Raw genomic sequence first — 12,223 nt, 5'->3', positions numbered from 1 at the left:
TTATTTTAAATCTGTGTTGTTTTTGTGTTTGTTTCAGGGAGTTCTCTGGAGGCTGGAGGATGAGGTTGGCTTTGGCCAGGGCACTGTTTGCCAAGTAAGTTGCTGATTCAGTATGGTTCCCAGTTTGTGTTTGCTTTAAAGCTAGGAAGCTAGCTGGTTGATATGCATAAAGCTTAAATAGGGCTATCAAAGGAAAGCAAGTAAACAGAGTTCAGGTAAAGGTAAGACATGACCTGAATTGAGTGATGGAACAGGCTCCAGCTGGAGGGGCAGAGGAATCTGTCCAAATAGTTTCATTAGATAATCACGGATTTGTCCAGAAAAAAACTTATTAACCTGTCCTGAAACACCGAGAAGTAATTTGAGGGTATGTGGAGAAAACACAAATATGTCGTTGAAATTGAGAATCAGCTATGATCAGATTTACTGGCAGACCAGGCATAAAGGACCTCCTCCTGCACCTAGATTTTGCTTTGAAATGCTAAGGGCCTCCTCCTGCACATAGTTTCTGTATTTAATGAAATGCTATAAAACGACCTACTTTTGTGTTCCAATCTCCTTGCAATAAACACCAAATATTCAATTTGCCTTTTTAATCATTTGCAGAGCCTGTACACTAACTTTGTAATTCACATATGAGGGCACCCAGACCTCTATATATCTGAGTTCTCAGTTTTACAAACTCTAGCCATTTAAATAGTGGTACTGCTTTTTTATTCTTCCTGCCAAAGTGGCTAAGTTCACATTTTCCCAAATTGTACTGCACCTGCTGACTTTTCCCCTACTCAATAACCTCTCTGTATGTCATTACAAGTCACTATTGCAGATTATAAATAATTGAAACTCCAGCATTGATCCTGGTCGTATTCCACTAACTGCAGTTTGCAAACCCAAGAAAGACCTATTTGTTCTTAACTGTCTTCTTCCTATTAGTTAACTAATTTTTTTATCCATCTTGATCTGTTATTTCTTATGCCACATGCTCATGTATTGTGTAAGTACAAAGGACAATACAGCACAGTATCAGGCTTTTGCCTTTCCATACTAAAACCCTTCACTTAGAGGCTCCGTATACCTCTATTCCCTTCCTGTTCAAGTATTTATCCAGGTGATTCTTGAATGTTGCGACTGTGTCTGCTACCACCACGACCTCTGGCAACATGTTCCAGGCACTCATCGCCCTTTGTGTGAAAATCTTGCCTCACACATCGCTTCTCAACTGACCCACTTGCACCTTGAACTGTGTCCCCTAATAATTGATCCCTTCACCTGAGATTAAAGCTTCATACTTAACACTCTATCCATGCCATTCACAATCTTATAAACTTCTATTAGGTTACCCCTAAGTATACCTCCCAGCTGAAACAGCACTTTACCTGCACTTCACACAATCTAGTCTAGTGCATTCGTTGCTCCCAATGTGGTCCCCTCTACATTGGGGAAATGAAGCATAGACTGGGTGACCACTTTGTAGAATGTCTACGTTCTGCCTGCAAAAAAGGCTCTCAGCTTCCAGATGCCTTCCAATTTAACACCCCACCCTGTTCCTTGGCCACCATCTCTGTCTCGGGTATACTGCAGTGTTCCAGCAAAGCTCAGTGCAAGCTGGAAGAACAATACCTCATTTTCCACTTGGGGGCCCTGCAGCTCTCCGAACCCAATATCAAGTTCAATAATTGTATGGCCTGAACTCTCCCATGTCCGAGCCCGCTACCCAACACTCTGGGCCTTGTTATAGCCTGCCATTGCGCATCACCTATTAGCTATTCACCTTCCTAGCTAGATCATTATCAACTTCTTTGTCTCTCGAACTGTCCTTCTTTCTCTCTTTGGGCTGAATCTCCACCTGTCGTTTACTCCTTACCCCCCTATCTCTTGCATATCAACCAAAACATTCCTAATTACCATCACTTCTGCGTAAAGGTCACCGGATATGAAACATTAACTCTGATTTCTCTTTATAGATGCTGCCAACCACCTGAGCTTTTCAGTAACAATTGATTAGGGATTGTCAGTATGATATTGTGCATGAGAAATTGTGTCTTAAAAATTTGAGTTTTTTGGAAAGGTGACCAAGAATATAGATGAAGGCAGAGTGGTAGACATTGTCTGTATTGACTTTAGTAATTTCTTCGACAAGACTCTGCATGGTAGACTCGTTAGTAAGATTAAATCACTTGGTATCCACAGAGAGCTATTCAGCTGGATAGAAAATTGGGAGAAGAGGGTTGTTATTCATCTGGGAGGCCTGTGACCACAAGGATCAGTGCTGGGTCCACTATTCATTTGTATAAATGATTTGGATGAGAATATAGGAAGCATGGTTGGTAAGTTTTCAGATGGTACAAAAATTGGTGGTTCTAGAGGACAGCAAAGAACGTTTTGTAAGAATTCAACAGGATCTTGATCAGTTGGGCCACTGGGCTGAGGAATGGCAGATGGAATTTAATTCTGATAAATGCAAGATGTTGCATGTTACTAACAGAAAAGCCAGGGCGGGACTTGCACAGTTAATGTTAGGATCTTGGGGAATGTTGTTGAACAGAGAAACCTAGGGGTGCAAATACGCAGCTCTTTGAAAGTAGCATCTATCTAACAGTTAAGACAGAGTTGGTGACGAAGCATTTGGCACACGTGCCTTCATCAGTGAGAGCATTGAGTGCAGGATTTGGGACGTCATATTACAGCTGTGCAAGACATTGGTAAGACCACATTTGGAGTATGGCATACAATTCTGGTTGCCCTACAATATAAAGGATGTTATTAAACTGGAAAGGATGCAAAGAAGATTTACAAGGGTTTTAACAAGGTTTGAGTTATAAGAAAAGGCTGGATAGGCTGGAGGTTTCTCCCCCTTGGAGCACAGGAGGGTGAGGGGGTGACCTTAGAGATTTATAAAATCATGAGGGGCATAGATAAGGTGAATAGGCAAGGTCTTTTCCCAAGGGTACAAACTAGAGGTCCTGGTTGAAGGCGAGAGGGGAAAGATTTAAAAGGGACCTTTTTCACACAAGGTGGTGCATATATGCCACGAGCTGCCAGAGGAAGTGGTGGAGACTGGTACAATTATAACACTTAAAAGGCATTTGAACAAGTACATGAATAGGAGCAGTTTAGACATGGGCCAAATGCAAGCAAATGGAGCTAGTTCAGTTAAGGAAACCTGATCGATGTGGACGAGGTGTGCCGAGGAGCATGGAAACCGACTGTATGACTCTACATACTGAGGACCTAGATTAACAGAGCTTCCCGACAATGCTTTTAACTTGGTTCCCTGTATCTATGAAATGTTATAGTGTGGAGGTGCTGGTGTTGGACAAGGTCAAAAATCTCATGACACCTGGTTATAGCCTAACAGGTTTATTTGAAAATGTGAGCATTTGGAACACTGCTCCTTTCTCAGGCGTAGTAGGAGGACTACACCTGAGGAAGGAGCAGAGCTCCAAAAGCTTGTATTTTCAAATAAACTTATTGGACCAAAACCTTGTGTTGTGATTTTTGACCTTTTAAAATGTTGGATAACCTCAATGTTCAGGTCGACATAACTCTTCAGTCGTGTCACTGTGAATTTATGTCCACCTGTGCTAACAATTCATTTATTTTGTTAAAAATGTTGAGCGTGCTCGGATACAGAGCCTTTAAGTTTACCTGTTTGTTATTTTTGCAACTTTTGCCCTTATCTATTGGTACACTCTCTTTTCTTTAAATTCACTCATGGGATGTATGTGACATTTATTGCCCATCCCGAGTTGCCCTTCAGAGGCTAATCATGAGCTGCTGCCTTCAACCGCTATACTCAGATTATCGTTTTCAATATCTCTACTATTCTCTATTACCTCAATGTTTTCCTTTTAGATTTTGTGTACTTTCTTCACCTGATGTCTCCTCCCCACTCCCCACCCTGTTTTTTTTTAGTTTAAAGCCTGTTCTAGCACCAGAGCAATATGATCTGCAAGAAGTGTTTTCCCAGTGCAATTCAGATAAAGACCACCCAGTGATACAGATCCCACTTTTCCCAATATTGGTGTCAGTGTCACATGAATCAAACCCCATTTCTTCCGTACTCAATCTTCAAGCCATGCACTCATCTCCTCAGTCTTATTTACCCTAAACCAAATGTATCATTTGTAGGTAGACGGCCTGGCACTCCTATCCTGCATCATTGCTGCAATTTTTTTGCTTGCCTAAGCATTCCAATCCTCCACATACTCAGGCAAAATGTGATCAGTAGGTAAAGCTGGGAAATCCATTTGTTGTCTTAATGACTTAATGTGCAAGCTTCAGGCATCTATATGAACCAGTTTTGCTCTCCCTGTAATGGGTGGGATAAATTTACTGAGGGAGAAAATATGAAAGGGTCAAACATCCCTGAAAGTGGATAAATTCAAGGCCTATATGATGAGTCCCAAGATGCTACAACAGATAAGGAGATAGTGGAGGCTCTAATCATCATTTTCTAATTTGTCCTATATTTTTTGTGGTGTTGGTGGACAGCTAATGAACGTACTATTGTTTAAACAAGCAGAAACAGTAATTGTAGCTAGTCAGCATCACCTAGTGGCCTAATCAGTATTAATCGTCATTTATATGGCTTTGATTAAGTTTCTGTTTCACAGTGGAGTTTGTTCAAAATAGTAACATGAATGTGCTTTTGATGTAATCTACAAAGCTTTTATCAACCCTTTTGATAAAGTCTCATATTCCAGACTGGTCTGAAAAGTTACCATTGATGGGATCCAAGAGAAAGTAGCAAGCTGGATCTAAAATTTAAGTGGCAGGAAGTGAACGATAAAGGTCAAGATCATGCTATCTAACCTTGGAATTAGGAGCAAGCACTTGGATTGAGTTCCTTATCGCTTGACTAGTGATATAGTTCTACTCATCCTATTCCATCAAGTAGGCAATTCCAGCAGAGACAAGACTTTGTTACTTTGAGGAAAGATTGGAGCGGCTGGATTTTAAAAAAATTTGGAACAGAGAAGACTGCAGGGATTCAATTGAAATGTATAAAATTGATGTTAGGGGCATATTTACTTTTGCATAGATAACAAAGAATATAGATTTAAAGGAATTGAGAATTCTTTTATGCAGAGTGTAGTAGGGGGTCTGGAACTCACTACCTGAAAATGTTGTAAAATATATCAGAAACCCTTAGTACATTTCTAAGCTAATAGGATATGCGGTTGCTGCCAAACCTCAATACAGGTCAGTTAAAGGAAGATGAAATTAAACTTGGCTGAATAGCTTCTTTTCCTCTTGCAAATTTTCTAGGTTTTGAATTGTACAAAGTACAAGTTAAACTCTGCTAAGATCCCTCATGTACAAGGGTTCAGTAGTGTAGTGGTTTGTGACTGACTGCAAACTAGAGAAGTACAGCATGGTGGACTGTGAATTTGAATTGTTTATAGAAATAAAAATCTACATGAAACTAAAAGGCTGGTATCAGTAGAGTTAACTCTGAATGGACGTTGGAATGGTCTGATAACCGAGCTGGTTCAATAGTGTCCCTTAGGAATGGAATCCTGCCATCCTTCTGATTTGGCTTCCATGTGACTCCACTTCCCTTAGAGCTGCACCCTTTGGACCCGTGCTGTTGGTCCCACACTATCAAATTCCCTGATAACATGCATTTTTGTTTTTGCATAATTGTAATAGCAAAGAAATTGTGCTGAATTAATTATTATGCAGAGGACCAGCTACTTAACAGTCTGTTGTTGTCGAAAGTCATTTCTACTTGGTGCTACCATATAGCATCAAGGAATGAACTCTATCCTATAATTTAATAGTTCACTTGATACCTCAACTTGCCATGCCTCCTTGTTGTTTTATAGTTTTGCTGAAAACATTTCTTCAAAGGTGCTGAATCTTGGAGCTTGGACAGCCCAGGCAAGCCATAGCTACTCTGCTTGCTGTCAGGTTGAGATCAGGCTTCAAGTTCAGGTCTGTTTAGAACTGTTTAAAAGCAATTTGATCTCAATTTAGATAATTGACTAATGATCGTGTGTTTTTACATTTTCTGTTTCTCAGGCCGGATCTTTTGTTACTAGATGGTAAGTTAATTGCACTGATGTTCATGTCGCATCTTATTGCACCATTTAGTGCTGCAGAACTTTTGATATTTAATGAATTGGGTTGAAGGGCGATTGCTCTTAGGTAATTAGTGTACATGCACTATCTGGCCAGTACCTGAAGTAGACTTGCCTTAAAATCCCAGTAGTTTTTCTCGAAGTACTGTTATACGTTTGATGGCACATTGACTTTTATAACCATAATGGTAAAACCACTTGCACCTGTAGTCCTCTTGCATAGCCAGTTCTTCATTCTGTACCGTTTATTAAGGGAACAGATCTTCCACACTTTACCCCAAATCCAAGAGGACGGTACAGCAAATGATCTCTCTGGAAAAGGCCAGTGAAGACAGCCTTTTCTGTAGGGAATATTCTTGAAAAATCTTGTGTTATGATCATGTACAATCCCCTCTTGAGATACTTGAGGATGAAGAATGAATAAGTGGGTTCTGTAAATGGTAGCGAGAGCTATTGTTTGACAGCAACATACAAGCTTGTCAAATCCTGTTTAAATTTGTTTTGTTTGTGAAATATTTCAATGAAACCAATAAACTTAATCTAAGTGACTTCTTGTTGTTAGAACCTACGAACATGTTGGATGTGCGAGCCATCCTCTGGTTGGAAAACTATCTACAGGTGAGTCATTCATTTTTTTTCCAAGATAAAAAGCAATGCCATTTTACATTACATTCCCTCCAGTACATTGAGAATTGGTTCACTTGTAATGTGCTGTTTAATTTCTTTGCAGTTTCTAAAATGTATTGTAGCCACCTCAGTTCACTTCTTCCCCACCCCCATGTTAAATTTGCAGAGGGTCGTCATACTGCAGAATCACTGACTTCTCTCAGGTGGGATGAATCATCAGATGATTGAGGAACACCATTTTGTATTTGCAAGTTTTACTGCATTTGTTGTATGGCGAAATGGAATTCGCAGTCCTAAGTTGGCTTCTTTATCTTTCCTCTGCCACAGTTCAACCTCACGGTCAAGCTGCTGTGCCTAGCACCTTGACGGTTTGTGTTGTGCCATGTTGGGCATTCAGTGGGTTTTTCCTTCCGGCCAGTGCCTTCCATGCTTTCGGGCTATCTTGAACATATAAGTATACCTTTTTGTTTGGCTGCTCTTTTGAGTTTGATTAGCAGAAGCCAAAAGATACACCCAAACACAATGGTCTATTCATTTGGAATTGTTCTTCAGGTGCAGGGCTTCGATGCCATGAGACACAGCTTCATGGAGAATGCCACATGTGTCAAATGGTCCTCCCGTTGATCTTCGGGAGGTGTTATGAGCACGACTGCTTTAACAGATGGTCAAGGTTCTACTGCAGGAGATGAGGGTGCCCAACACAATAGTCTGCATACACTCCAGGTAGAACATGGAAGGCTAGCCAGGAATGTTTTAGGAGAGTGAAGTGCAAAGGTAACAAAAGTGGAGTTGGAGATTTCAGCAGTAAATGAGCTGAATGGAGGCAAAGTTGAGCGAAGTTACAGTGATGCAAGTCGGCAAACTCGGTAACAATGTGAATTTGGTGGTTGAAACTGTTGACACCAAAGTAACGAATGAGTTCGTTCAGCCTGAGATTGAAGACAGCATGTGTGACATATGCCAGGGATAGTATCTTTTGCATTCTCAAAATATTGCTGGAAGAAAGATCTCATTTTGTACTGGGTATTGGCTATATTTTGGCAGGTGATGGTGAGGGGTGATAATAAAGTAGAACCAGGTGTCATCAGTATCCAGTTGAAAAGTAACTATATTTTAAATGATTTTGATAAAGGACAACATGTGATTTTGAAAAACATGGGAACCAGGGATTAATACTTGTTGAACACCAATGGTAATGGCAGAAGAGTGAAAAGAGAAGCTGTTGGAGATGTTTCTTTGGTTCGGAGTCAGCACATAAGAGTGGAATCTGATGAGAGCAATTTTGATCTACTGGATGTTGATAGAAGGCATTGGAAAACAATGCTGTTGTCATCCTATGTCAAAACTGCTGACGAGAAGGGTGATGAGGTACATCATTTTTGACTTTGATAAGAGCTGGTCTAAAACTTTTGCTGGAGTGTAAGCCTACACATGTAGGAATTCAACCCTGGAGTCCTAGAGGTGTGCAGCATGGAAACAGACCCTTTGGTCCAACTCATCCATGCCAGCCAAATATCCTAACCTGATCTAGTCCCATTTGCCAGCACTTGACCCATATCCCTCTAAACCCTTCTTATTCATATACCCATCTAGATGCCTTTTAAATACTGTAATTGTACCAGCCTCCAACACTTTGGCAGTTCATTCCATACACGCACCACCCTCTACATGGAAACGGTTGCCCTAACCAATGTCCTCCCAACTCCACTACTCAATGATCTAACCAATAAAGGAAAGCATACCAAACGCCGTCTCACTATCCTATCTACCTGCAATTCTATTTTCAAGGAACTATGAACCTGCACTCCAAGGTCTCTTTGTTCAGCAACACTTAGCAGGACCTTACCATTAAGTGTATAAGTCATGCTCTGATTTGCTTTTCCAAAATGCAGCACCTCACATTTATCTGAATTAAACTCCATCTGCCCCTCCTCAGCCCATTGGCCCATCTGATCAAGATCCCGTTGTACTCTGAGGTAACCACCTTCGCTGTCCACTACACCTCCAATTTTGGTGTCATTTGCAAACTTACTAACTATACCTCTTATGTTCACATCAAATCATTTATATAAATGACATAACTTAGTGGATCTAGCGCTGATCCTTGTGGCACATCACTGGTCACAGGCCTCCAATCTGAAAAGCAACCTTCCACTACCCTCTGTCTTCTACCTTTGAGCCAGTGCTGTATCCAAATGGCTAGTTCTCCATGTATTCCATGAGATCTAACCTTGCTAACCAGTTTCCCATGGAGAACCTTGTCGAACACCTTACTGAAGTATATTGCTGTGCCTTCATCAATCCTCTTTATTACTTTTCAAAAAATTCAATCAAGTTTGTGAGACATGATTTCCCACGCACAAAGCCATGCTAACCGTCACTAATCAGTCCTTGTCTTTCCAAATACATATAACTTCTGTCCCTCAGGATTCCCTCCAGCAACTTGCCCACCACCAATGTCAGGCTCAACAGTCTATAGTTCCCTGGCTTCTCCTTACCACCTTTCTTAAACAGTGGTACCATGTTAGCATTCGTCGAGTCTTCCAGCACCTCATCTGTGACCATTGATACAAATACCTCTGCAAGGGGCCCAGCAATCACTTCCCTAGCTTCCCACAGAGTTCTAGGGTACACCTGATCAGCTCCTGGGTATTAAAAATGTGTTGCTGGAAAAGCGCAGCAGGTCAGGCAGCATCCAAGGAGAAGGAGAATCGACGTTTCGGGCATAAGCTCTCCTGGATATATCTACTTTTATGCATTTCAAGACATCCAGCACCACCACCACCTCTGTAATTTGGACATTTTTCAAGATGTCACCATCTTTTTCCCCCACATTCTATATCTCCTCTAACCTTTTCCACAGTAAACACTGGTGCAAAATACTCGTTTAGTATCTTTCCCCCATCTGTGGCTCCACACATAGGCTGCCATGGTGATCTTTGAGGGGTCCTATTCTCTCCAGAATTATCTTTTTGTCCTTAATATATTTATAAAAACCTTTGGATTCTCCTTAATCCTATTTGCCAAAGCTATCTCATGTCCCCTTTTTGCCCTCCTGATTTCCCTCTTAAGTATGCTCCTACTGCCTTTATACTCTTATGAGGATTCCCTCAATCTGTCCTGTCTATACCAGACATATGCTTCCTTCTTTTTAATCAACCCCTCAGTTTCTCTAGTCATCCAGCTTTCCCTACACCCACCAGCCTTTCTTTTCCTCCCTTAGTACAGTAATGCTATCCCTAATCAAAAACGCCACTCTCCCTCCTCCCTTGCCCCTCCTTTCTATCCTTCCTTATAGCATTTGTATCCTGCCAGTCCTGTCAATCCTTGAGCCATGTTTCTGTAATTGCTATGATAACCCAGTCACATGTTCCTAGCCATGCCCTGAGTTCATCTGCCTTCCCTGTTAGGCCTCTCACTTTGAAGTAAATGCAGTTTAATTTATCAGTCCTACCTTGTTTTCTGCTTTGGTGAATATATGGAATGAGCTGCCAGAGGAGGTAGTGGAGGCTGGCACAATTACAGCATTTGAAGGGTATCTGGATGGGTATTTGAATAGGAAAGGTTTAGAGGGATATGAGCCAAGTGCTGGAAAATGGGACTAGAATAGGTTAGGATATCTGGTCAGCATGGATGAGTTGGACCAAAGGGTCTGTTTCTGTGTTGTACGTCTCTGTCTCCATGGTTGAATTCCTACATGTATAGGATTACACTCCAGCAACAGTTTTAGACCAGCTCTTATCAAAGTCAAAATGATGTACCACCTCACCCTTCTCATCTTCGGTTTTGACATAGGATGACCACACCATTGTTTTCCAATGCAATCTATCAACATCCAGTAGACTAAAATTGCTCTCATCTGATTCCACTCATGTGTACTGATTCCAAGTCAAAGAATCATCTCCAATAGCTTCTCTTTTCACTCGTCTGCCATTACCATTGGTGTTCAATGAGTATTAATCCTTGGCTCCCTTGTTTTTCTAATTCACAAGTTGCTCACCAGAGTTACTGGAAACAAGAAACGTGGAGTTGGAACATCGTGAAGAATTTTGGAGAGTAAATTAAGGGTGGAAATGATGCACTGGCTCTCGAAGGTAGAGATGGCTAAGGAAAAGCAAATTTGAATGATGGATAGGCAGTATTTGAGGAAGGACATCTGTTAACAGGATTAGCTATGGGAGCAGGAAGGTCTCTTGCCTGCATGAATGTTTTCTTATCTTAAAAGCACTATAGAAATAAAAGATTGTTTTGGGGCAAATGTTCAAAAGTAAAACTCACATTTATGTTGCACCTGAGTATCGCTGAAGCATTTGAACAGCTTTATGTGCACAATCAATAACTTTGAAGTATATTTGTACTAAACAAATGAAACAGACATTTTGAATTATATGAGCTGCGAGAAGAATGGCAATTAATTATTTTTTGTTGAATGAAGATAACTTGTTAATAATTTGGAGTATGTTTGACCTTAAATCTGTGCTTGAGCAGGCAGTGGGACCTTGGTTTCTTGTCTCATCCAAAGGCTGACATTCCTAAAGAACTGCAGTGTTGTCTCTCAGAATGGGTTTTAAACAGACAGCAAGTGATACAGTGGGTTATGACAGGAAGAAGAATAAAATATTATAATTGCAAAGTGCAAGAGCTTTGTACAGGTCTTTTATTCTGTTCAGGTCATTTAGATAGAAAACTCACTTTATTATCTGTCAAGCAGAATCTCTTGAAAACAAGTATGCCTGCTGCTGAAAAATAATATATTAGGCAATTTCATTGTGGCGGAAGTGAGAGATTTTGAACCTGGTCTTCACGATTGTGTGCTGAATATGCAAAGCTGACATTATTCGAAACAGTGAGTTTAAATGAAGTAGGTTAGGATGTAAGGTTAAACATTTGCAGCTCATTCCTGATATACTGCTTGTAGTTGTTTGTATACATATCCAAACAATAGCACGACCTGTGTCTAAGTAAAATAACTTACTGTGTTGAGTTGTTTGGTACTGATACACTAATGGGTTTGCAGGATGCTTAAAGGCCTCAATAAAGGCTAAATAAATTTGACCACCACATCATGAAAATTACACTGTTCAATAATAAAACACGGCAAGTATGTAAGTGTCTGTCTGAGGAATGATCAACAATGATGAGGGAATTGAATAAAAAAGGCTTGCATTTATACATGATCTTGGTATGTTGCAATGCTTTCTTGCCAGTTAAATACTTTTGAAGTTATTATTGTAATATAGGCAAAATGTCAGTTTTGATTGAGTTAATCAGCCTTGCTCAACTTCTTTTTTTGCACAGAGAAACAGGTTCATGTATTGTTTCCCTAAGATGACATGAAAAAAATCTTGTGTAATGAAAATGGACTTGCTAGGCTATTTTAGAATGCTGTTGTGGGGAGTTGTGGATAGTGACGAAGAATGTTGTAGGTTACAGAGAGACATAGATAAACTGCAGAGCTGGGTTGAGAGGTGGCAAATGGAGTTTAATGCAGACAAGTGTGAGGTGATTCA

General features: G+C 40.5%; 1 protein-coding gene across 4 annotated transcripts in view; it reads left to right on the top strand.

The window, feature by feature from the left end:
- The window catches only part of abcf3 (ATP binding cassette subfamily F member 3), a 102,365-nt gene that overhangs the window by 56,534 nt on the left and 33,608 nt on the right, over positions 1 to 12,223 (top strand). For all 4 annotated transcript variants that reach the window (XM_043702561.2, XM_043702562.2, XM_087993391.1 and 1 more), the window contains 3 exons: positions 38 to 94; positions 6,028 to 6,050; positions 6,649 to 6,704. In XM_043702561.2, coding sequence (XP_043558496.1) covers positions 38 to 94; positions 6,028 to 6,050; positions 6,649 to 6,704 — 136 coding nt within the window. The remainder of the gene's footprint in view (positions 1 to 37; positions 95 to 6,027; positions 6,051 to 6,648; positions 6,705 to 12,223) is intronic.

This window comes from Chiloscyllium plagiosum, unplaced genomic scaffold (genome assembly GCF_037043375.1).
Source record: "Chiloscyllium plagiosum isolate Xiang-an unplaced genomic scaffold, Cpla_swu_hap1 HiC_scaffold_13, whole genome shotgun sequence".
Classification (NCBI taxonomy): Eukaryota; Metazoa; Chordata; class Chondrichthyes; order Orectolobiformes; family Hemiscylliidae; genus Chiloscyllium; species Chiloscyllium plagiosum.
Note: the sequence above shows the minus strand (reverse complement) of the source record. Positions and strands in the feature narration are given on the sequence as shown.